The following is a 27,121-nucleotide window of genomic DNA, read 5'->3' as shown; positions in this document are numbered from 1 at the left end:
CATGTTGTGCTAAAGATCATTTGCTTGACGTCAACACTGATGATCCTGTTTAACTCCATATACAATATTAGACTTGATACTTCAAAAGTTTTTACAGTCATCTATTAATTTACCTTCATATAATATATATAATTTTTATTGTTAGAGTTGCTATGTTTCATAAAGATTTATGAAGCAGAACACGTAGTTATTTTTAACTTTTCCGTACTTCAATAGAATTCTAGGATTTGTTGGTGAAAACTATCAAGGAGGCTAATGCTGTTTACTGTAGCTATAAGGCAACAACACAGAATAGAAGCAGGGTAAAGGGGGTTAGATCTGACAGACAGAGTGCCTGATGAACAATGGATGGAAGTTCCTGACATCGTACAGGAGATAGGAATCAAAACCATCCCCATGGAAAAGAAATGCAAAAAAGGAAAATGGCTGCCTGGGGAGGCCTTACAAATAGCTGTGAAAAAGAAGTGAAAAGCAAAGGAGAAAAGGAAAGATATAAGCATGTGAATGCAGAGTCCCAAAGAATAACAAGGGGAGATAAGAAAGCCTTCCTTAGTGATCGATGCAAAGAAATAGAGGAAAACAACAGAATGGGAAGGACTAGAGATCTCTTCAAGAAAATTAGAGATACCAAGGGAATATTTCATGCAAAGATGGGCTTGATAAAGGACAGAAATGGTATGGACCTAACAGAAGCAGAAGATATGAAGAAGAGGTGGCAAGAATACACAGAAGAATTGTACAAAAAAGATCTTCACGACCCAGATAATCACAATGGTGTGATCACTCACCTAGAGCCAGACATCCTGAAATGTGAAGTCAAGTGGGCCTTAGAAAGCATCACTATGAACAAAGCTAGTGGAGGTGATGGAATTCCAGCTGAGCTATTTCAAATCCTGGAGGATGGTGCTGTGAAAGTGCTGCACTCAATATGCCAGCAAGTTTGGAAAACTCAGCAGTGGCCACAGGACTGGAAAAGCTCAGTTTTCATTCCAATCCCAAAGAAAGGCAATGCCAAAGAATGCTCAAACTACCTCACAGTTGCACTCATCTCACACGCTAGTAAAGTAATGCTCAAAATTCTCCAAGTCAGGCTTCAGCAGTACATGAACCATGAACTTCCTGATGTTCAAGCTGGTTTTAGAAATGGCAGAGGAACCAGAGACCAAATTGCCAACATCCGCTGGATCATTGAAAAAGCAGGAGAGTTCCAGAAAAACATCTATTTCTGCTTTATTGACTATGCCAAAGCCTTTGACTGTGTGGATCACAATAAACTGGAAAATTCTGAAGAGATGGGAATACCAGCCCACCTGACCTGCCTCTTGAGAAATTGTATGCAGGTCAGGAAGCAACAGTTAGAACTGGACATGGAAAGACAGACTGGTTCCAAATAGGAAAATGAGTTCATCAAGGCTGTATATTGTCACCCTGTTTATTTAACTTCTATGCAGAGTACATCATGAGAAACGTTGGACTGGAAGAAGCACAAGCTGGAATCAAGATTGCTGGGAGAAATAGCAATAACCTCAGATATGCAGATGACACCACCCTTATGGCAGAAAGTGAAGAGGAACTAAAAAGCCTCTTGATGAAGGTGAAAGAGGAGAATGAAAAGGTTGGCTTAAAACTCAACATTCAGAAAATGAAGATCATGGCATCTGGTCCCATCACTTCATGGGAAATAGATGGGAAAACAGTGGAAACAGTGTCAGACTTTATTTTTCTGGGCTCCAAAATCACTGAAGATGGTGATGGCAGCCTTGAAATTAAAAGACGCTTACTCCTTGGAAGGAAAGTTATGACCAACCTAGACAGCATATTGAAAAGCAGAGACATTACTTTGCCAACAAAGGTCCTTCTAGTCAAGGCTATGGTTTTTCTAGTGGTCATGTATGGATGTGAGAGTTGGACTGTGAAGAAAGCTGAGCACTGAAGAATTGATGCTTTTGAACTGTGGTGTTGGAGAAGACTCTTTGAGAGTCCCTTGGACTGCAAGGAGATCCAACCAGTCCATTCTGAAGGAGATCAGCCCTGGGAATTTTTTGGAAGGAATGATGCTAAAGCTGAAACTCCAGTACTTTGGCCACCTCATGCAAAGAGTTGACTCATTGGAAAAGACTCTGATGCTGGGAGGGATTGGGGGCAGGAGGAGAAGGGGACGACAGAGGATGAGATGGCTGTATGGCATCACTGACTCGATGGACATGAGTCTGAGTGAACTCCGGTAGTTGGTGATGGACAGGGAGGCCTGGCGTGCTGCGATTCATGGGGTCGCAAAGAGTCGGACACGATTGAGTGACTGAACTGAACTGACCTTCCTCTTTACAAGAAGCAGCTCCAGTTTTGAATGGAAGCATTAGCATTTCCTTGAAAGGCATGCTTACTGATTTTCCGAGAAGTGATGGCAAGAGAGACTTTTGGTCTTTACAGCTGCTGATTCTGGGGGCACAAGAAAGACTGTTTGATGCCTTAAAAAAGGCAGGCCCCTATTTAAAGGACTATCCGAGCTGTGCACTCCCCACTTCGGACTCTGATTAACAAGGACTACAGGCCTGGGAAAGCATAAGCAGAATTTCTGCCTTTCCTTGTTGGAAAGCATGCATGTACGCCATAAAGTTATCTATTCCCATTGCTGCCACCAGACATTTTCTGACTGAATGGGGCTGCCCCTAATTTTCGAATCAACCATGGGGCTTGATTTATGTAGAACCTTATAGGTCTACATGGAATAATTCATTTCTCCCTATGCCTTTAGTAATTACTAGGTGGCATGCTAATGGATGGGTTCCTCCTTTAGAGAGTTTCGATGGGACGGGCCCCATGCAGTCTGAGTTATGGAAAGCATTGGCTGCTATGGCACCTGTGACTTTACATAGACCTTTAAATGAACAAAGATATATTGTATGGGCCTGTGTACATTCTCCCTATGCCTTTTTGTTGGACAGAAATCAGAGTGATTTGGAAGTTTCTGAAGGAGAAACTGTTTACAATGTTATATGTGTGAATTGCTTTATATCAAATTGTGTTGATGGGAATGATTATAACAATTGTAAGGCTGTGATGATTTTAAAGCAACCACCATATTTGATGGTTCCTGTAAAATTAGAGGGACAATCGTTTGACGATTATGCATTGAAAGTTTTATATGAACTTACTGGCTTAATTTCTCGACCTAAGGGATTCATTGCAGCTCTGATTGTGGGAATAACTGCCTTGATTGCCATAATTGCATCAGTTATGGTTTCTGCTGTTGCCCTATCAAAAGAAGTGCATACAGCCTAGTTTGTTGATCAGATGTCCAAAAATGACTCCATAGCTCTTACTACGCAGGAAATTATAGATAAGAAAATAGAAAATAAGGTCAATGCTTTAGAAGAAGCAGTTCTGCTTATGGGGCAAGAAATTACAAATTTAAAAATTAAATTGTCTTTAAGGTGCCATGCTGAATTTAAATGGATGTGCGTTACTCTTCTACAAGTGAATGAGTCCATGCACTCATGGGAACACATCAGAAATCATATTTTAGGCATCTGGAATCATTCAGATTTTAGTATTGATATTTCTAAGTTACATCAGGATATTCAGAATATGAAGCAGGCAGAGTCTGACTTTTCCTCTCAATGGCTTTCTAATTCCCTCTTTGAAAATCTGGAGGGGTATCTTTCCCATGGGTCCTTTCCTATAATAATGATTAATGCGGCCATGTGCTTATGCCTGTTAGTTCTGATTTGTGTAATAGCCCCGTGCCTTTTCAGGACACTCAGCCAAAGTGTCTCTGCTCTATCTACTGAGTTTCATACCTATGCTCTAAAAAATAAAAAAGGGGGAGATGTCGGGAGCCATGTTAGGCATTACTGACAAAATGGAGGCACGGTCCCCAGCCCCCTCTTTTCATTCTGCAGGCACGGATCCCGGGATGAAGGAGTTAGGCCTTGTAATTCTGACTTGTCTTTTCCTCTCCTTGGCTGAGTTGACTGAAAAGGAATATTAAGGTGCTTATTGTTCTTGAGAGGAGCATGAGAAGGCACAAAGCCTTCTGCAGCATTGCTCAGAAAATAATTCATAAAGTTAATCATTGACATTTGTTCAAGGACTTTTACAAAAGAGTGTTCCAGGATGAGCACATTGGCTATAACTTGAGGCCATGGGAGGGATTGCTATCTGAAGCTTATTTGTGAGGAAAATGTTTATGGCAAAGGAGTTTACTGAATTTAGGGCTTAGGAATAATTAAAATAGTTAGAAGTTAAAGATTTAAGGAACGTTGTAAAGTTAGCATATTTTACTATAGCTTATAGAAGTTAGGAATTTTAAGAGACACTGTAGCTAGAAGCCTTTTTATATGAAACGAGTCGCCAGTCCAGGTTCGATGAACAATATTGGTTGCTTGAGGCTGGTGCACTGGGACGACTCAGAGGGATGGTATGGAGGGAGGGAGGAGGGTTCAGGATGGGGAACATGTGTATACTTGTGGCGGATTCATGTTGATATATGGCAAAACCAATACAATATTGTAAAGTTAAAAAAAAAAAAAGAGAGAGATAGTGAGCTCAAGATGTTAGGGGCAAACAGGATTTAGGAAGATAAGCAGTAAACTGAGGAATGTAGCGTGAGTTACAATGTAATCACAAGTTAACTATAGGGCACATTAGAGGAGGTAGATAATAGATGATAAGGCTGATTCCAAGAGAATCACTGAAGCAGGAACTCTGTTTGAAGAGCAACAATGATTTATGGAGATAATAAATCTGGGAGATGGGGAACTGAAAATGTCAAACCTCTGGCCTAATGTCTTTGTAAAAGTATAAAAGAGAATCTTAAACTTGGAATAAACAGGCAGTTCATAGAAAACTGAGAGGCTGTCGCATTGGCTGACATCATCCATCTCTTCAGGTTGAATCCCTGGTTGCTGGAGTTGGACTCCAGCAGGCTGGAAGAGGCACAAGCTGGAATCCAGATTGCCAGGAGAAATATCAATAACCTCAGATATGCAGATGACACCACCCTTATGGCAGAAAGTGAAGAGGAACTAAAAAGGCTCTTGATAAAAGTGAAAGAGGAGAGTGAAAAAGTTGGCTTAAAGCTTAACATTCAGAAAACGAAGATCATGGCATCTGGTCCCATCACTTCATGGAAAATAGACGGGGAAACAGTGGAAACAGTATCAGACTTTATTTTGTGGGGGCTCCAAAATCACTGCAGATGGTGACTGCAGCCATGAAATTAAAAGACACTTACTCCTTGGAAGGAAAGTTATGACCAACCTAGATAGCATATTCAAAGGCAGAGACTTTACTTTACCAACAAAAGTCCGTCTAGTCAAGGCTATTGTTTTTCCAGTGGTCATGTATGGATGTGAGAATTGGACTCACACATCCATACATGTGTGAAGAAAGCTGAATGCTAAAGAATTGATGCTTTTGAACTGTGGTGTTGGAGAAGACTCTTGAGAGTCCCTTGGACTGAAAGGAGATCCACCCAGTCCATCCTAAAGGAGATCAGTCCTGGGTGTTCTTTGGAAGGACTGATGCTAAAGCTGAAACTCCAATACATTGGCCACCTCATGCAAAGAATTAACTCATTGGAAAAGACTCTGATGCTGGGAGGGATTGGGGGCAGGAGGAGAAGGGGACGACAGAGGATGAGATGGCTGGATGGCATCACCGACTCGATGGACGTGAGTTTGAGTGAACCCTGAGAGTAGGCAGTGGACAGGGAGGCCTGCCATGCTGCGATTCATGGGGTCACAAAGAGTCGGACACGACTGAGTGACTGAAGTGAACTGAAAGGTGCCTTTACAAGCTAACTGTTTAAAACCAAACCCTTAGAACAATCACTCCCATAGGACATATGTACTAAATCCCTCTCTCCCTTTTATTTTCATGAGTAAAATGCTATACAATTTTTCAAAAGCTTAATATCTAAGAATGTATCCTATACTTCAGGTTTTAATATATAAATTATGTTGGCAATACTTTGTTATATTTCATATTTGAAATAACTAAAATAGTTATAGAGCAGAGAGGAAATTAAATCCAGAAACATCTTAAGCTGTATCCTTGTCTAATACATTGAAAGAAACATGAACTAAGGACAGACCCAGATAAGTATTTCAATCTTTACTAACAATTCTCCAAAACATTTATATGAGCCAAGGATTCTGTCTGTGGCAACTATATTGAAACATTTTTTCACTTACTATATAATTTCTAGCACCTTTAACCTCTTGGTGGCATCTTCAACCTCTTTCACTTTATCCCAATTGAACACTGTCATCCAGACTGCCTGATAACTTGCTATCTTGGTTCTCAGTTTCCTCTCTTCCCAACATCTTGTGCCATCTCTCATCTGGGGTTCTCATCATTTTCTACTCTGAGTTACTTCATACAGTTTAGTATTCTGCCACTTTAGCTGTTGTTGCAAATTTTTTCTGCCAGTTTAGACCTTGCTCTCTTTAGAGAATAAGAGAGAAGAGTGAAGATAACATCGGCAAAAAGAGAGGGTTCTGAACACACACACACACACACACACACACACACACACACACATATAAATGACATCACACTTTGTTTAAACATTGGGAATATTCATAAACAAACATTGGTTCTTTAAGACTTATCTTTCCATGAGTGCCAAGATCTATTTTACTAGGAATATGTGAAACTCTATTTGCAACCCTTTGGAGGTATGTTAGACAGAGTTTAGTAAACTCCTTTGCTATAACTCTAAGATATGAAATTGGTAACTATAAGGAAAAAAGAACATCAGCATAAACATTTAATCTTCTGTTCTTCCAAGCTTAGTGATTTTTGACCATGGAAATAAAAGGATGACAACCGAACAATTTGCAAATGCCCCTCAATAAAATAGTGAAGTCACTCAGTCGTGTCTGACTCTTTATGACCCCATGGACTGTAGCCTACCAGGCTCCTCCATCCATGGGATCTTCCAGGCAAGAGTGTTGGAGTGGATTGCCATTTCCTTCTTCAGGGGATCTTCCCGACCCAGGAATCAAACTCGGGTCTCCCACATTGCAGGCAGACTCTTTAACATCTGAGCCACCAGGGAAGCCCTGAATGATGACACAATTGTTTCTAATGAAGAACCTATCTCCTTTCCCTCCCCAAGCTACATGCTTGGGCCAGAGAATCTCCACAGAAGGAGTGAGCAACTGAATTCAGTGTTCCTTTCTATAATCTCCCCTACCTCCCTAGAAGCACAGGAGGGTCTGTAATACTCAACCCAGCTCATACTTGGTTCTGAAATGTACCCTGACAAGGACCAGGAAACACTCTCATTAAATCAGCTGTGGCATCCTCTGTTGATGGCTCCTTTCATAATGTGAAGACACTCCATTATCTTTCATTTCCCAAATTAGCTGTGAGTGGACAATATCTTAACTGCAAATCCATAGGACACTTCTGGATTTGCCTCCTAAATCTCTCATCTACCTAGTGATATTCTTTTGCTTCTGAACCTGTCTACTTTTGTACAGTCATAGTGTACATTCAAACCATGGCTTCAAATTGTTTTCTTATCCCCTTGACTCAGCAGTGCTTATGTATATTTATCCAGTTAGCCTGAGCCAGTTGTTCCAAAGTCTGTTTGAATGTCATTCCATTGTTGTTGTAAAGCAGCTAAGACCCTGACTTGGCTGGCACCCAGAGGCAAGTTTAAATTGTTCTAGTGTAACTGTTCCTGGCCTTGCTCCTTCCAGTAAGGACTCAATGCCATTAGGCAACTCAAAGTCCAGTGAACCTAAGAATGTACTTCTAGAAATATTTTCTAACAGTTTCTTTTTTAGAGCAGTGTTTTAAGTTCACAATGGAAAGTACAGAGAGAGAGTGTTTTTCCATACACCCTTTACCCTGCACATGTGAAGCATTCTGCTTTATCGACATGACTCACTAGAATGGTACAATTTTTTTAAACCAAGGATGAACCTACAGTAGCACATCATAATCACCCAAAGTCCACAGTTTACCTCTGATTTCCATTTAGTGTTGTGCGTTCTATTGGTTTGGACAAATATGCTATGCTAAGTACTTCAGTCGTGTCCAACTCTGTGTGACCACAGAGACGGCAGCCCACCAGGCTCCCCCATCCCTGGAATTCTCCAGGCAAGAACACTGCAGTGGGTTGCCATTTCCTTCTCCAGTGCATGAAAGTGAAAAGTGAAAGTGAAGTCGCTCAGTCGTGTCCGACTCCTAGCAACCCCATGGACTGCAGCCTACCAGGCTCCTCCATCCATGGGATTTTCCAGGCAACAGTCCTGGAGTGGGGTGCCATTGCCTTCTCCTGGACAAATATATGACATATATCCAGCATTAAAATAAAATGCAGTGTTTTCACTGCCTTAAAATTCCTCTTTGCTCTGCCTATCTTTCTCCTACTTACTCTTAGAAAGTACTAATCTTTTATTTTCCTCATTTTTTTTAACCTTTTCCAAAATGCCATAGTTGAAATCATACAATCTCCGCTTTTTTTTTTTTTTTTGGATTGGCTTCTTTCAGTTAGTAATATGGACTTAAATCTCTTCCATGTCTTTTCATGGCTTGATAGCTCATTTCATTTTAGTCTGAATTTGTCTGGATGCACCATAGTTTACTTGCTAGGACATCATGCTTGCTTCTAAGTTTGGGCAATTATGCATTAAACTGCTGTACATGTACATGTGCAGGTTTTCCTGTATATATAAGCTTTTCTGGAAAAAAAAAAGTTTAGATATTTTCAAATAATATATTCTAAGTCTGTTTCTCACTGTACATTCTCCCCTCTAAATGCAATTACTCCTAAATACATCCTATATACTAGTTCTAGAGGTTTCTGGGGGTGATCAGGGGCCAATGTGATTTTCTTAATGGGCTGACTTTGGGTCCTTATTACATAAGCTTGATTTTCTGGTAGCTGTGATGAAAATAAACTTTTCAGATTGAGAGTGATATGATGAATCTGTTATCAATATACAGCTGAGGACAAGGACCAAGGAAGGGAATAATCTAACAGGTCCCAGGGTGAGAAAGAGGTTTATGAATCTCTATTAAATTTTTAATTATTTCAAACATACACATGTGCAAACAAATTTAGCATACATATTCATAAAAGAAGAAATATTTCCATTCCACAGAGTATAAAAATTTTGAAATATGCAGATGCATGTAACAAATAATGGATATTCTTTAAATGTATCTTAGTGACTTATATTGAAGAAAGCAGTGGCAACCCACTCCAGTACTCCTGCCTGGAAAATCCCATGGATGGAGGAGCCTGGTAGGCTGCAGTCCATGGGGTCACTAAGAGTCGGACAGGACTGAGTGACTTCACTTTCACCTTTCGCTTTCATGCATTGGAGAAGGAAACAGCAACCCACTCCAGTGCTCTTGCCTGGGGAATCCCAGGGACGGGGGAGCCTGGTGGGCTGCCGTCTATGGGGTCGCACAAAGTAGGACATGACTAAAGCGAAGCAGCAGCAGCAGTGACTTATATAAGAAAATTAAGTATATATTTTAAAAGGCCTGAATTGTTTAAAAGGTATACTCGAGAATGTGTTTAACAATGGAGATTGTTTAGCAGTAGACATCAATAAAGTAAGCCAAAAACAAATTGACACACACACTTACTAGTTTGGCTTAATAAAGGATTTGCTATGCATTACTTTTAAGAGGCCCAGAAGCTTTAAAAATAGGTGCTTAAAATCAAAACCACTATGAGGTACCATTTCATGCCAGTCAGAATGGCTGGGATCCAAAAGTCTACAAGCAATAAATGCTGGAGAGGGTGTGGAGAAAAGGGAACTCTCTTACACTGTTGGTGGGAATGCAAACTAGTACAGCCACTATGGAAAACAGTGTGGAGATTCCTTAAAAAACTGGAAATAGAACTGCCTTATGATCCAGCAATCCCACTGCTGGGCATACACACTGAGGAAACCAGAAGGGAAAGAGACACGTGTACCCCAGTGTTCATCACAGCACTGTTTATAATAGCCAGGACATGGAAGCAACCTAGATGCCCAACAGCAGATGAATGGATAAGAAAGCTGTGGTACATATACACAATGGAGTATTACTCAGCCGTTAAAAAGAATACATTTGAATCAGTTCTAATGAGATGGATGAAACTGGAACCTATTATACAGAGTGAAGTAAGCCAGAAAGAAAAACACCAATACAGTATACTAACGCATATATATGGAATTTAGAAAGATGGAAACAATAACCCTGTGTACGAGACAGCAAAAGAGACACTGATGTATAGATCAGTCTTATGGACTCTGTGGGAGAGGGAGAGGGTGGGGAGATTTGGGAGAATGGCATTGAAACTTGTATAATATCATGTATGAAACAAGTCGCCAGTCCAGGTTTGATGCACAATACTGGATGCTTGGGGCTGGTGCACTGGGACCCAGAGGGAGGGTATGGGGAGGGAGGAGGGTGGAGGGTTCAGGATGGGGAACACAGGTATACCTGTGGTGGATTCATTTTGATATTTGGCAAAACTAATACAATATTGTAAAGTTTAAAAATAAAATAAAATTTAAAGAAAAAAAATAGGTGCTTATTACACTAGTAAAATAGGATACCCACATGTTTTGTTACTGCCAGTTAAAAAGTTTCATTAAAACAAACAAACAAACAATAAAACTAAGAGTTTAAAAGCAGGACCAGAATTAACTTTCCTTTTGGGAAATTTCTCAGATTTGTCTAAAGAACAATATAAAAACACTTTAACGCATTGTTTCCTTTAGACTTTTAAGGCAAGTATGATTGCACATTACATTATAATATCTGGCAGAGTTTCATTTGATTACCATATTTTTAGAAATTTAATGTGAAAGAAAAATGCAAAACATTTAATCTCTAGATTGGTATTTATACTCCTTGTGATGACACTCAAAAAACTTTGGCAGCATTCTGAGTAGTTGGCAGGTTCTACAAAATATGCCAATTAAAGAGCAAAACATTACTCCACTGCATCATGTCACATTCTTCTAAAATATAAATATTGAACTTTCACCACATGCCACCATGCAGCACTGCTATGACAACATCTTTGTAGAGTTCCTAAGCTCCTTCAAAAAGTGGCATCTAATCAGCACAAGGAGAGGTAAAATATTACCGTGGATATAACTGTCTAGTTGGCAAAATAAGCTCTGTGTAGAATTATGTTGAAACAGCCATTTAGTAAAATTAATGCTTTAGTTCAGCTCAGCTTATATGAACTGGTGACAATGAGAAAATATAGATTAATTTTCTATTACATTAACTTTTTGTCTCTTTAAAAAGCAAACTTTTTTTTCTTAGTATAGTACATTTAGAAAGCATATTTGTTCACAGAAAAACAGTTAAGGATAAACCATACTTCTACATGTGAAATGTACATTTTCTGGTATAGTAATAATATATAAACATATTTTTTCTTTTCTGAGGACATATATAGAACTTATTTCTAATTTATTTAAATGCATCGTAGTAATACGTTAACTTCACATGTTTTCAAGGTCAATAAGTATTGAATTTTAAAAAATAAACTATCAAACCTGTGTAATTTTAAAAACATTTCTAAAATTTAGAATAAACACTTAAATTTGTTTAAACAGAGGCCAGGAGTATTGTGGACATTTTTTGGCTGATTGCAAAAGATGTGAAAGATGTTTAAGAATTTAAAAAGTTTATACAGATTCTTCTAAGAAAGAAAAATATTTCTAATACAGAATAATAAAAATTAAATACACCAATACAGGTATTATGCATACTATAGAAATTTTCAAGATACATATAGGTTGAATTGCAATGAAAAGTCATTTTCCAATAAGCCACTTGCCATTGTTTTTTTAAAAAGACATCAATCTGATAAAATAGAAGTACAAATTAAACCCAGTGGAAGGTCTGTTGCAGAATCAATAGACAGAATGAGCTACAGAACATTCTCATATTTAGAAGAGCTTGCAATAGAAACCAAGACTCAAGAGATTTCCATTTTACTTTTACCTAATAGAGGAGTAATATCTTTAAAAATTCATAAAGTTTAGAGAGACTAAGAGAGTGCTAATTTTTTGTTTTGATAAAGAAAATTATATTGCTGAAGGGCTAATATAAATTAAGAATTAGATGTTACTTATGGCAGACAGACTGAGTGAAAAGTCAGATTCTCCTCTGTTCTACACCTTTTGTTGGGTTCTCTGTTATCAAGAACTTTTTCAGTTTTCCCAGTAACTTCTTAAATCACCGTGCCTAATGATAGGCTATGGATCTTAATCCTAACCAGATTGTAGCAAATTGAAACTAACAGTGCAGAGTTTACCTTGTGGTTCACTTCTTTTGGAGGAATATACTAGGTAACAGTATATGTAATAGTTGAATCTACCTATTGACAAAGAAAAACTTTAGCCAGTATCTAGATGTATTCTTGGACTGATCCTGAATCAAGTGACTTCTCTGCAATCAAAACTAAACATTTCTATTCAATGAGTCTCTCGTAATATAATCCAAGTATTTCCAGGGAATGGTGTAAATTAAAGTCATACAGAGAAGAAATTAAAAGAGAACTGTTAGTGAATTTGCTTTGAGGCTTTCATTTAGTACTTCCACATATATCAAATCTAGGTTTGAAATGAGAAATTCCTGTTAGATTAGGTCACTTTGAAAAGAGAAATCTCACTCACCATTCCGACTCTCTTCATCAATGGCAACTATGGTGGCCGGTGGTCCTCCCCTAGCTAGTTTGCAATCTAAAGAGAAAACAAGACAAAGTAAGAAGTAGCTATTGCCGGGACATTCACCGTGAGATTAAATTCACACTATGGATTAACATTTAAAAAGAAATATCCTCTAATAAATTAATATACATCATTACTGTTAACAATTTTTTATTAAAAAAAAAAGTGTTCACACAGATTCCTTACCACATTGCAACAAAGTCACTTTATACACCATGAAATGGTTCAAATCATACTGAGAAAACACCAGCAGAGACCACTGGAGAGTAGAAGTCCTTCAGGACAGAGATAATGGGATGGTAATTTAACCCAAAGAAATAACATAAAGGGATGATTAACAAGGATAAATTGTAATTAAAGCTTCACAACAGAAACAAACATAATTGGACTTTAATTGTGATAAAGGGTCTAATTAAAAAGAGTGAATAGAATTTTAATAATATTCTAAAGAGAATGAAACAGAGACAGACAAGCAATGTTTGTGGGTTTTGAGATTTTATTTTTGTCGTCTTACCCTCATATTGCCAGTCTGGAGACAAAGGAATAGAGTCATCAATGGAAGCAGATCAGAACAATAAAAGAAAGAAAGGAAGAAAGCATATATGTGTATATTTAGTGAGGATTGAAAGATATAAATAGCATTGTACAATAACAGATATATCACACCTAATGATTTCTGGAAATGAAATATAAAATCCTTATTTTTATAATTCAAACACAGTATGAACAAGTTAACTTTATAATGTATGTCACTCACATCTTAAAAATTACAGATCAATTTGAATATACCATACAATACACCTATGTGTCCTATGAAAAGGTAAATAAAATTACATATCAATTGTCTATTATCTCTGTGTTGAATGAACCTTAAGAATATTGCCTTTCAATCAGTAGTGATTAATTTTTTATCTCAAGAACTGCTAATGCGTGGATAATGAACATATAAATAGTATCATGAACTATAATATCCACGATAATTAAAATGTGAAGGCTTTGCCTGGGAGATGTCAAAAGTATACTTCTGAGACATAAAGTGCTCTCTCAGGAGATACTTGGCCAGCCTGATAGGGTTGTGTCATGTGGTTAAATGTACATGGCGTGTTCCTATGACTGAAACATAAATTGGCTTAAGCCATCCAAGTAGGTGTGCTGTTTGGAAGATGATTTCAAGGCTTACTATTTATCTATTAAAATTCTGCCATTATGTACATGGGTGTGAATAATAAGGGCTTTGGCAAGCACTGTTGTATATTGTAAGATGTGTGTTCTCTCATGTAAAGCTTAAAATATATGAACTCTCCAGTTTTTCTCTCTTTGTCCTTGTCAATATTCAAGGAATTTGAGGGCACAGCAGTTTTAGATCTAAAATATCTCATTACACTCCATCCTTTCCTTTCTATACCCCCTGACATAGCACAGCTCCTCGCTATTTGCAATCTCTACTCTTGGAGTGGTTTCCTCATTAATCTCCTGGAAACTGTTCTCATCCTGTATTCATTTATTCATTTCATGAGAATAATTTTTCTGCACCCCAATCAAAGGTAAGTTAATGGCACTTCTCTGTACAAAAACACTTATGTTTCTTTTGGAGTGAAGAAAAATGTTTTAGAATATCATTCAGAGGGTGTCACAGTCTCAACATTGTTTACTTATTAAGCACTATGCCCTTCAGTCACCTTAGAGACCTTACTCTTGCTGGATTACATCTTGTATTATTAAGGCAGCTTTGTTACCTAAAGTCATTTCCGCCTCTACTGCCTGGCAAGTCTGTTATTCTTGATAAAATTAGGTTTCACCTATTCCACCAAAACTTTCTTTTACCCCAGTGAAATTTTAAATTTTCTTCCTGAGTTCTCATATCTGTTCATCTAGCTTTTTATTCATCTGTGCATACAAAAATTATTCAGTCAAATTGGTAGATAGCTTACTATGTGCTGAAGATGGGAATTAAAAATCAACAACTCCTTTCTTCACAGATCTCAGGTTGGGGAGATAAGTGGTCAGATAAAGGAAAGACTCATAAACAACCACAAAAGTATGGCACAATGTGGTCTATGGGAGTCAGTTGTTTAATATGATCATCAACAACACAAATAATTAAAATAGAGACATTGCCTGCTGTGAGTAGAAATGGGATACTCAAGAAGGCAGAGGCAATTTGTGAAAATAATAAATGAAACATGACCAGTTCTTGCAAGAAGCAACTCTTGGATTACGAAGCATGCCTTCCATTTGTATTTCAAAGAGTAGTTACTTTTCAATACTATTTTATTTCTTCCCACTCTCCTTTTTTTCCCTCTCTCTTTCTCCCTCTCCCTCCCTTACACACACACACACACACACACACACACACACACCACACAGTAGATCAGTGGTAAAGAATCTGCCTGCCAATGTAGGAGACACAGGTTCAATCCTTGGGGCAGGAAGACCCATGGAGAAGGAAATGGTAACCCACTCCAGTATTCTTGCCTGGAGAATCCCATGGATGGAGGAGCATGGTGAGCCCAGTGTCACAAAAGAGTTGGATATGACTTAGCAATTAAACAACAATCTAAATGTACATATAATATTTATATATAGGGTTACTGCCTCAGTTAAAATCCTCATAGCTGCAAAGTAGAGAAAAAGTGTGGTGAATTTTCACATAAGTATTGGTAGGGGAATAGATATTTAATCAATAACCTTATAGGCAGGTAGGATAAAGGGAAATGAATGATGGAGAAACTTGGGTATACATATACAACAACCGCTCATCATTTGGTTACTATTATATTTATGAATAGACTTTTTCTGCTCAACTAAGTCAAGTATGATTGTCCATATTCCAGCCCTACCTACCTCCCTTACCCTTTTCACTCTTCTCGTTTCATTTGGTAGCCATAGCAAGCCAAATTTATGTTTGCTGTGACATCTGCTGAAATTCCCTTCCTCCTTTTCTTCCCCTGGTTAACTTTTATTTCTCTTCCAAGAACCTGGCAAGGCATCTTTCTAGAAAATCTTCCTTGTTGGTCTAAACTAAATGCCTGTTCTCTGCATTCCTTCAACATACACTGTGTAAGCATGCCAAGTCCTTTCAGTGGTGTCTGACTCTTTGTGAACCCATGGACTGTAGCCCTCCAAGCTTCTCTGTCCATGGGATTCTTCAGGTAAGAATACTGGAGGAGGTCGCCATGCCCGCCTCCAGGGGATCTTCCGAACCAGGGATCAAACCCACGTATCTTACATCTCTTGCATTAGCAGGTGGGTTCTTTACCACTAATGCTACCTGGGAAGCCCTCAGTATACACTGTGCTGTGCTTAGTTACTCAGTTGTGTTCAACTCTTCATAACCCCATGGACTGTAGCCCACTAGGCTCCTCTGTCCATGAGGATTCTCCAGGCAAGAATACTGGAATGGGCTCCCATGCCCTCCTCCAAGGGATCTTCCCAACCCAGGGGTAAAATCCAGGTCTCCCACATTGCAGGCAGATTCTTTACTGTTTGAGCCACCAGGGATGCTCAAGAATAATGGAGTGAGTAGCCTATCCCTTCTCCAGGGGATCTTCCCAACTGAGGAATCAAACTGGGGTCTCCTGCACTGCAGGTGGATTCTTTACTAGCTGAGCTACCAATATACACTGTAGTCCATTGGAAAAGTTACTTCAAAAAATATATTAGTGATTTTTTTCTAATGAGAGCTCCTTCAGACCAAGGCTGTGTCATATTTATCTTAGTAACCTCAGAATTCAACCAGAGTGGATCCTGAAGGAATGTTTGTTGAATTTTTCTGAACTACAATCAGCCCAGCTGCAATCTCTCATTGACCATCTCTCCAGGAGTGCACTCAGAAGTCTCTGTTCTCCTTATGTCCTTAGCAACAGAAACAGCCCAGGAGTAAAGGTGCAGGTACAATTCCTCCCAGTCAGACCCCTTTAAAGGATGACTTTCACTCAGCTTTATTCTTTTAGCAAGTTCCAAAACCCCACAATAAGATATTTTCATGCCCAAATAAATAAATTTTATTTATTCTGAATCAAAACAAAAGTGGTTAAAAAAATTTAGACTCACCACACTAATGTAGAGAGGTTAGTCAGATACATAAAAATAATCTATTAATAACATTGTTCACAACAGTGTTTGCTTTGAAATGATGTGCTCATGAAACTATAATTAGTTTTGAAATGCACAAAATATTTTTAATTGCAAGTATATTCAGAAAAAAAGTAAATTTGGATGAAACATTCAGGATGTATTAGGTATGCAAATATCCACGTGGAGATCAAAGTGAAAACTAGAAAGCAATTTGGGGGCTAGGTGATCCTGTTCTCTACGGTCTATGGATAATCTCTCTGCTACAGGAAAGACGGGTTAGCTGATGATGACTGTACCTTGGAAATGCACTTCTGTAATCTATTTAATTTCACCCTTGACTGTCCAGGTTAAATCACAAATTCATTGTTTTTCGTGCCTCAAATTGCTAACCTCTTGGGCCCCTACCTGATTCCCATATCCAATTTGTTGTAAAGTGCAGGATATGAATACAAATACCTGAATGCCCAGTGTGATTCATTTTTGCAAATTTGTCATCAAGCTAAAAATAAGCCATATTTTTTCTGTATGTTTTTAAATAATTTTATGCAACAGGTAGGATTTCAAACTTAAAAACTATTAGCAGATATGTAATGACTGGTTTCAAAGGTAGTAAACCTGTGATAAGCTATTCTTACTGCATCCAGAAGCTTAAGAGCATGTTACTCTGTAAAGAGAATATCCAGAATTGTCCAAGTATATACATTTATTACTAAGAAGTGTGAATAGCCAGGAAAATCCTATTTCCATCTTAGCTTATTCTCAAAACTTCTATTTAAAAAAATGGAGTATAATTGCTTTACAATGTTGTGTTAGATTCTTCTGTACAACAAAGGGAATTAGCTATATTTATACATATATCCCCTCCATCTTGGACCTCCCTTCCCCAACCTAATCCCACCTGTCCAGGTCATCACAGAGCCCTGAGTTGAGTTTTCTGTCATACAGAAGTTTCCCACTATCTGTCTATTTTACACATAGTGGTGAACATATATCAATCCTAAACTCTAATTCATCCCACCCTTCCTTTCCCCCAATGCATCCACATGACCATTCTCTATGTCTGTGCTTCTGATTCCTGCCCTGCAAATAGGCTCCTCAGTACCTCATTTTTAGATTCCACATATATGTATTAATATACAATATTTTTCTCCTTCTGACTTACTTCACTCTGAATGCAGTGTCTAGGTCCATCCACATCTCTATAGATGATCCAATTTTGTTCCTTTTGGTGGTTGTGTAATACTCCATTGCATATATGTGCCACATCATCTCTATTCATCCTTTGATGTATATTTAGGTTGTTTACATATCGGGCTATTGTAAATAGTGTTGCAATGAGCATTGGGATACATGTGTCTTTTTGAATTATGGTTTCCTTAGGGTATATATATACCCAATAGTGGAACTGATGAGTCGATTGTAGTTCTACTTTTAAAGAAAACTCCATACTGTTTTCCATAGTGGCTGTATCAATTCACTTTCCCATAAACAGTGGAAGAGGGTTCCCATTTCTCCACACCATTTCCAGTATTTATTGTTTTTTTGATGATGGCTACTCTGGCGAGTGTGAAATGATACCTCGTTTATTTTGATTTACATTTCTCTAATAGTTAGTGATGTTGAGCATTTTTTTCATTATATGGGACTGGAATGCAAAAGTAGGAAGTCAGTAGATACCGGGAGTAACAGCAAATTTGGCCCTGCTACAAAGCGAAGCAGGGCAAAGGCTAATGGAGTTTTGCAAAAGAATGCGCTGATCATAGCAAACTACCTCTTCCAACAATACAAGAGAAGACTCTACACGTGGACATCAATACCAATATCAGACTGATGATATTCTTTGCAGCTGAAGATGGAGAAGCTCTATGCACTCAGCAAAACAAAGATTAGGAGCTGACTGTGGCTCAGATCATGAACTCCTATTGACAAATTCAGATTTAAGTTGAAGAAAGTAGGGAAAACCACTAGAAGATTCAGGTATGACCTAAATCAAATCTCTTACAGTGGAAAAGTAAAGTGAAAGTAAAGTTGCTTAATCATGTCTGACTCTTTGTGACCCCATGTACTGTAGCCTACCAGGCTCCTCCGTCCATGGAATTTTCCAGGCAAGAGTACTGGAGTGGGTTCCATTACCTTCTCCAGGGGATCTTCCCAACCTGGGGATGGAACCTGGGTCTCTCGCATTGCAGGCAGGTGTTTTACCATCTGAGCCACCATGACAAATAAATTCAAGGGATTAGATCTGATAGAGTGCCTGAACAACTATGGACAGAGGTCCATGACACTGTACAGGAGGCAGGGGTCAAGACTATTCCCAAGAAAAAGAAACACAACAAGGCAAAATGGTTATCTGAGGAGGCCTTAAAAATAGCTGAGAAAAGAAGAGAAGAGAAAGGAAAATTAGAAATGGAAAGATATACCCATTTCAATGCAGAGTTCCAAAAAAATAGCAAGGAGAGATAAGAAAGGCTTTCTCAGTGATCAATACAAACAAATAGAGAAAAACAATAGAATGGGAAAGATGAAATCTCTTCAAGAAAATTAGAGATACCAAGGGAACATTTCATGCAAAGATGGGCTCAATAAAGGACAGAAATGGTATGGACCTAATAGAAGCAGAAGATATTAAGAAGAGGTGGCAAGAATACACGGAAGAATTATACAAAAAATATCTTTATGACCCAGATAACCATGATGGTGTGATCCCTCACCTAGAGCCAGATATCTTGGAATGTGAAGTCAAGTGGGCCTTAGAAAACATCACTATGAACAAAGCTAGTAGAGGTGATGGACTTCCAGTTGAGCTATTTCAAATCCTAAAAGATGATGCTGTGAAAGTGCTGCACTCAATATGCCAGCAAATTTGGAAAACTCAGCAGTGGCCACAGGACAGGAAAAGGTCAGTTTTCATTCCAGTCCCCAAATAGGAAATGGCAAAGAATGCTCAAACTACTGCACAGTTGTACTCATCTCATACGCTGGAAAAGTAATGCTCAAAATTCTCCAACCCAGGCTTCAACCGTACGTGAACCTTGAACTTCCAGATGTCCAAACTATATTTAGAAAAGGCAGAGGAACCAGAGATCAAATTGCCAACATCTGTTGGATCATTGAAAAAGCAAGAATTCCAGAAAAACATCTACTTCTGATTTATTGACTATGCCAAATACTTTGACTGTGTGGATCACAATAAACTATGGAAAATTCTTCAAGAAATGGGAATACCAGACCATCTGACCTGCCGCCTGAAAAATTTGTTTACAGGTAAAGAAGCAACAGTTAGAACAGGACACGGAACAGCAGACTGTTTCCAAATCAGGAAAGAAGTAGGTCAAGGAGGTATATTGTCACTCTGCTTATATAAATTATATGCAGAGTACATCGTGAGAAATCCTGGACTGGATGAAGCCCAAGCTGGAATCATGATTGCCAGGAGAAATATCAATAACCTCTTATATGCAGATGACACCACCTTTACAGCAGAAAGAGAAGAGGAACGAAAGAGCCTCTTGATGAAAGTGAAAGAAGAGAGTGAAAATGTTGGCTTAACGCTCAACATTCAGAAAACTAAGATCATGGCATCTGGTCCCATCACTTCATGGCAAACAGATGGAGAAACAGTGGAAACAGTGGCAGACTTTATTTTTGGGGGCTCCAAAATCACTGCAGATAGTAACTGCAGCCATGAAATTAAAAGATACTTGTTCCTTGGAAGGAAACTTATGACCAAACTTGACAGCATATTAAAAAACAGAGAAATTACTTTGCCAACAAAGGTCTGTCTAGTCAAGGCTATGGTTTTTACAGCAGTCATATATTGATGTGAGAGTTGGACTATAAAGAAAACTGAGTGCCGAAGAATTGATGCTTTGAACTGTGGTATTGGAGAAGACTCTTGAGGGTCCTTTGGACTGCAAGGAGATCCAACCAGTCCATCCTAAAGGAGATCAGTCCTGAATATTCATTGGAAGGACTGACATTGAAGGTAAAACTTCAATACTTTGGCCACCTGATGCAAAGAACTAACTCATTGGAAAAGACCCTGATGATGGGAAAGATTGAACGTGGGAGGAGAAGCAGACGACAGAGGATGAGATGGTTGGATGGCATCACTGACTCAACGGCCACGAGTTTGAGTAAACTCCGGGAGTTGGTGATGGACAGGGAGTCCTGGCATGCTGCAGCCCACTGGGTCTCAAAGACTTGGACACGACTGAGCAACTGAACTGAACTGTTTTGATATTGAGCTGAGGTTTGTATTTTCATCTTGTTTACAATTTCCTTTTTTCTGTAGACACTTTTTAGTTGTATTAGGCTCTACTTGTTTATTTTTATTTTCATTGCTGTAGAAGGTAGGTCAGAAAACATCTTGCTGTGATTTATATCAAAAAGTGTTTTTCCTATGGTTTCCTCTAAGAATTCAACAGTGTCCATGCTTACATTTGGGTCTTTAATCCATTTTGAGTTTGTTTTGGTTTATGGTGTTATATAGTCTTCCAAATTCGTTCTTTTACATGTAGCTGTCTAGTTTTCCCAGCACCATTTATTGGGAGAAATATTTGCAAATGAAGCAACTGAGAAACAATGCCTTTTAAATATAATTTCAAATATATTGGCTATTGTCATATGTTAACACGTCAGTTGCCATCAATATGTCCAATGGCTAGTATATTGTATTTCCTGCCCAGATTTCTCTCCTGAGGATGTGTCCTACTGCTCAGACAATATCTGTACTTGCAATTTCAAAAGTGCCCTAAATATAACATTCCAAAATGGAATTCTAGTTGCGACCCCCCAGCCCATACCTGGCCTTTTTCAGTATGTATAATTCTGGTGAATAGCACAATTTTGCACCAAGTTTCATAACACGGAAACTAGGATGTCACCTTTGAGCCTGCCTATCTTCCTTGCCTTTCTGTGTTGAATCCCTCAAAAAATCTTGAATTTAATTCCTACAGAAAACTTCTCATATCCACCTAAAGTTTTCAATCTCTGATGTCAATGTGATATTGCAGTCTCCTACTTAATGTAATAGGTTTCCTAAGGTTCACCCTACAGGCAATCTTGGCTCACTCTTTAATTTTCTATCTTTAACCACAGTGATCTTTTAACAGATTAAAATATGCTTACCTGTTAAAAATGTGCCATTGCTTTTATTTTACAACAAAATTTTCATGGCCTACTACCCCCTTTATAGTATGATTTTATATTGAAAATCAAAATATATGGCCTAAAAGATCCTGCATGATACAGCCTTCTCCTTCCTTTCCAATCTCATCTACTTCCATATTTTTGCATGCCCTCTACATTCCAGACAGAATTTTCTTCTCTTTAATCATGCTATGGTTTATCTTGAGCTACCTCAAGACCTTTCCAGATTACATTATTTCTTATTTCTAATCTTTACACTTAACCCATCCTTCACTTATATTTTCTTTAGATTTTAACTTAATGCTTCACTTTTCAAAGAAATCATTTCTAATCCCAGGTTGCCTGATATATACTGAGTTAACTCTGCCTTCTAATATCAATTTATCAATATTATCTGAGTTAATACTCAGTTAACTCTGCCTTCTAATACCTACTGACTCCTCACTGACAGAAAACTCAGAAATACCTAGATCTTGTTTTTGTTTCTGAGTTAGTGTTCCCAGGGCAAAGTTCTTGCCACATAAGATAGTTGACTCTAAGCAACTATTTCTTGAATGCATAAATGAAGAGCTTCAACCAAATTTGCAACAGCAATATTTAAAAAGCCTCCTATAAGTTAAGACTTTTACTTTTTAATATTTGAAATGTCATTCTCATACAAAAATAATTGGGAAAGAATGAGTAACAAGCTAGTTATTAAAAAACAGGACCCTTGATAATACCTCAGCAGAAACGTGAAGGTCGCAGAATGTGTCACCTGAAGATATGCCACTTTGGCATGTGGAATTGAGGGCAGTGAAGACCCAGCAAACTCAGGAAAAGCTTTTTTTAATTTATTTTTTACTTTTCCATTAAGAGCCTAGAAGGGGTGTGTGTACAAGGAAGAGAGCTGTTACCAGAGATAAATTTTTCATTTCAGAGAGGTATGTACATGGCAGGACAACCATTTGTTAACCTTTTTTTTTTTTTTCCTCATCTTCCTGTGAGCTCCCTTCTTTCCCTTTGAAGCATCAGATCCTTATCCTTTTCTGGGCTCAAGATGATATTTAAGACTTAACTGCCTGGTTGTGTTTGAGTCTCATACTTGTGTATACTTGTGTATATAATTAAATTTGTTTTATACCTGTTAATTGTTTTATTATGGGGAGTTCTCAGCCAAGAACCTAGAAATCCCTATAATTTTTACTAAGCTGTTTCCTTACGAGTTCCCTATGATTATCAGTGAATTATTCTAGCACCTAGCATAGTATTTGACATAATCATTCAATATATTTTTTGAATTATGGAATATCCTCTTCCAAGGTAAATGAATAAAACAAATAACTAAATCATTACTATTCATCATTTCAAATATTTTGGGGATTGTTTAAATTGTTAAAGGAATTGATTCCTAGTTTAGTATACAGGTTAAGAACTCTTGAGAGTCCCTTAGACAGAAAGGAGATCAAACCAGTCAATGCTAAAGGAAATCAGTCCTGAATATTCATTGGAAGGACAGATGCTGAAGCTCCAAAACTTTGGCCACCTGATGAGAAGAACTAACTAACTGGAAAAGACCTTGATGCTGGGGAAGATTGAAGGCAAATGGAGAAGGGGATGACAGAGGATGAAATGGTTGGATGGCATTCCTGCCTTAATGGACATGAGTTTCAGCCAGCTCTGGGAGTTAGTGATGGACAGGGAAGCCTGGAGTGGTGCAGTCCATGAGTCACAAAGAGCTGGACATGACTGAGTGACTGAACTGACTGATTACAAGTATAAATGAGATAATCTATGATAATTTTATTTTGTCTGGCAAGATGTACAGGCAAAATAAAAGCACCTAATTTTTACAGTATTTACTGTGGAATGTATTTGGAGAGTCATTGCTACTGGTCCCTTTTTTTTTTTAAATTTTATTTTATTTTTAAACTTTACAAATTGTATTAGTTTTGCCAAATATCAAAATGAATCCGCCACAGGTATACATGTGTTCCCCATCCTGAACCCTCCTCCCTCCTCCTTCCCCATACCTTCCCTCTGGGTCGTCTCAGTGCACTAGCCCCAAGCATCCAAGTAGAGAATCCTTTGGGTATCTCCACATTTTCAGTGAGAGCTGATATTGTTACACTTGTGGTTGTGAAGTGCATTCTCATTAAGAATAAAAGCACTCACATGACTTGCCATTGAATATCTGTTGGAATGTTGAAACTCTTATTCCAGATGCCAATCTAAATACACTATACTGAACTGAATTTACTAGAGGCAAATAGAATCCTTGAACTCTAGGTTTAAGAAAGAAAAGTGCTTAGGGTCACAATAGTCTCAGGCTTTCACAATAGTCTGGAAATGCACTGGTGTCAAAATGATCAACAGAAAGATCAAGAAAGAGTTAAAAGATTTTCTGAAACTTCTACCCTTCTCTATATTCCTGTGAATATCACTTTGCATATTCGGTCACCTGGTCTTTCTCATTTAGAAGCTTTTGTTTTTATGTGCGTGCATGCATGCACACACACACACACACACACACACACACACACACTTTCTCTCTCTGAATCAGTTCCTTATTTCAAAGCAATTAGATCTCTCAATCAAAGGAGTACTGTGCTCTCTTGAAATTTCATGCTGTACAAACATTTTACTTTCAATTTGCTTGTCACAAGCAGCAGAAGAGGAGGGACTATTCTCATTTTTTTATGTTGATCCTCAGAATATTCATTTTCAGGTAAACACACATAGTGAAATTTTAAAACAAAAACTTCTTCTTTTACATTTTGACTCTCATCCAAAAGAAAAAGAATGTGATCATGACATTTGTAATATCAGTAGAACCATACACTAATTTGTATTGTCTAAAATTGAAGTTAGATCATGACTAAAGCAAAATGAATTTAGTAAACCACAGGACATTGCAAGTAAGTCTGATTCCAGAATGAGACATTAGCATTAATATATTTCAAATTTTACCATAAAGGGAGGAAGGTATATTTTATGATGCCTTTAGTGCCATCATTAATTGGATTATATAATTTGTTTATGATGTTCCAACAATATGGTCTAGTAAAGCTCACTAAAGTCACTAATAATTATTGCTCTGCATCCCTTGCTTTCATTAGCATGATTTATCACATAGGCCATGGCACCCTGAGTCTCTACATTATTTTTCAAATATTACTATTTATTTCATATTATTCTATTTGATAAATCAACAACAGTAGATTTGTATATGACATTTCATGAGAGAAACCCATCTCCATTCTTAAGAAGTTAATAGATCTAAGCAATAAAAAGAAAGATAAATCAAAGACTACAGGAAGAAGGCAGAACAGGAACAGAATTTCTAGTCAAAGTCTGATCAGAAAACCAAGCAATATTTTAAGTTATTTTTGTTACTGGGAATATTACTATAATTCATTATTTTATAATTTCATTTAAATTCATAGTCAAATATGTTAGTATTTGTACCCAGATGTAATTTTCTTACTTAATTCACAATGCATGAGTTAGAAGCATTTTGAGTTTCTTTTTTGTTTTCATTGATGGTGATAGTTTTCTCTTGTCTAAACTTCCATCTCAGGATTATAACTACAATCGAGGAGTTTGAGATGGTCAAATACTTCTTGGTCCAATTTAAACTGACAAACTCTCTGTAGCTCAGTTGCATTAGCTGTAAAACTGAAATTATTGTATGAAATAGTAATTGGCATATGAAAGTGCCTTATAAGTTATTGTTAGGTAAATTGTATTCTAACCAAATGAGCTAATCACATATAAAGCTTGAATACCTCTAAATTTTAAATGCAGTGACTTTTACATATTTTTAACTAATTAAATAGTAGTTTCTTACCTTTTACAACATTCAAAGGAAAGCTATATTTTATTAGCAGATCAAAATAGGCTTCAGATATGTTACTGTTTTTGGTGTGCATTTAATATACTGAAATAGTGACAGTTCATTTCATTATATGACCACAGATTGCGAAGGTTACATAGTTATAACTGAATCATGCAAAAGATCTCAATTCTAAAATTATCAGAGGAATGCCTATAACTAAAATTAAAAAAATACATCTTTTGAAAATATAAAGTAGATTGTGTCCCTCTTCTAAAAGCTGTTTGTAAGACCTTGCTTTCTATTACTTTAAAATCTTCCTAAAAGGCTTTTTCCATTGGTTAGCTTGTTTTACCATATTATTCAATTTGTCCTTACTATTTGTAATTAGCATACAAAGAAGAAAGGGAGGGATAAGGGTTTGTGTCAGTGAGAAAAGCTAAATTATACAAAAAAATTTATGAAAAGCAGTTAAATAATTTACATGCATATTTCTGAAAGTAATTTATTTTCTAATTACTCTTAATGGGGTAACTCAGAGGAAATTCTCAATCACAATTTTTATTAAGAAGCTCAATGAGGTCAAAAGCTAAAAGCTGCAGAATTATCACTGTTTAAAACTACATTCTTCAGAGTTTTTAAATAATTCTTTGTAAACAGTCTGCTTTGCCTATTTAAACAAATTCTTTGCTGTAATCCAATTATGAGTATCTAAGCTGTCAGTTTTAAAAAAGCAAACTGTATGGATTAAATCATAAGGAAAATGTTAAGCATTTTATTACTCATAATCTTAAAAACCATATCTGTGTAAACATCACGTCTGTTTTCTTAAATCTTTTCCCAATCCTACTAAGATTTTATTGATATATATGTAAGTTTAAGGTATGCAATGTAAAGACTTAATACACACACACATATATACATATATATATAAGTAATTACCACCATAAGGTTAGTTAACACTGCCATACTCTTCTATAATTACTTTCTTGTGTATGGTGATAACATTTAAGATCTACTCTTTAAGCAATTTTCAGTTCAATTCAGTTCATTCTCTCAGTCGTGTTCGACTCTTTGCGACCCCATGATTCGCAGCACGCTGGGCCTCCCTGTCCATCACCAACTCCCAGAGTTCACTCAAACTCATGTCCATCGAGTCGGTGATGCCATCCAGCCATCTCATCCTCTGTCGTCCCCTTCTCCTCCTGCCCCCAATCCCTCCCAGCATCAGGGTCTTTTCCAATGAGTCAACTCTTCGCATCAGGTGGCCAAAGTACTGGATTTTCAGCTTTAGCCTCATTCCTTCCAGAGAACACCCAGGGCTGATCTCCTTCAGAATAGACTGGTTGGATCTCCTTGCAGT

General features: G+C 37.6%; 1 protein-coding gene across 1 annotated transcript in view; it reads right to left on the bottom strand.

Moving 5' to 3' along the window:
- LOC147343960 (protocadherin-15-like) overlaps positions 1-27,121 on the bottom strand; it is a 1,781,617-nt gene that overhangs the window by 693,597 nt on the left and 1,060,899 nt on the right. The window contains exon 6 of the mRNA XM_086377653.1: positions 12,663-12,728. Within this exon, the coding sequence (XP_086233779.1) occupies positions 12,663-12,728 (66 nt within the window). The remainder of the gene's footprint in view (positions 1-12,662; positions 12,729-27,121) is intronic.

This window comes from Bos grunniens, chromosome 26, assembly GCF_055505025.1.
Source record: "Bos grunniens cultivar Pamir isolate PY7600 chromosome 26, Bosgru_T2T1.0, whole genome shotgun sequence".
Lineage (NCBI taxonomy): Eukaryota > Metazoa > Chordata > Mammalia > Artiodactyla > Bovidae > Bos > Bos grunniens.
The sequence above is the reverse complement of the archived record's forward strand: the minus strand, read 5'-3'. Positions and strand labels throughout refer to the sequence as shown.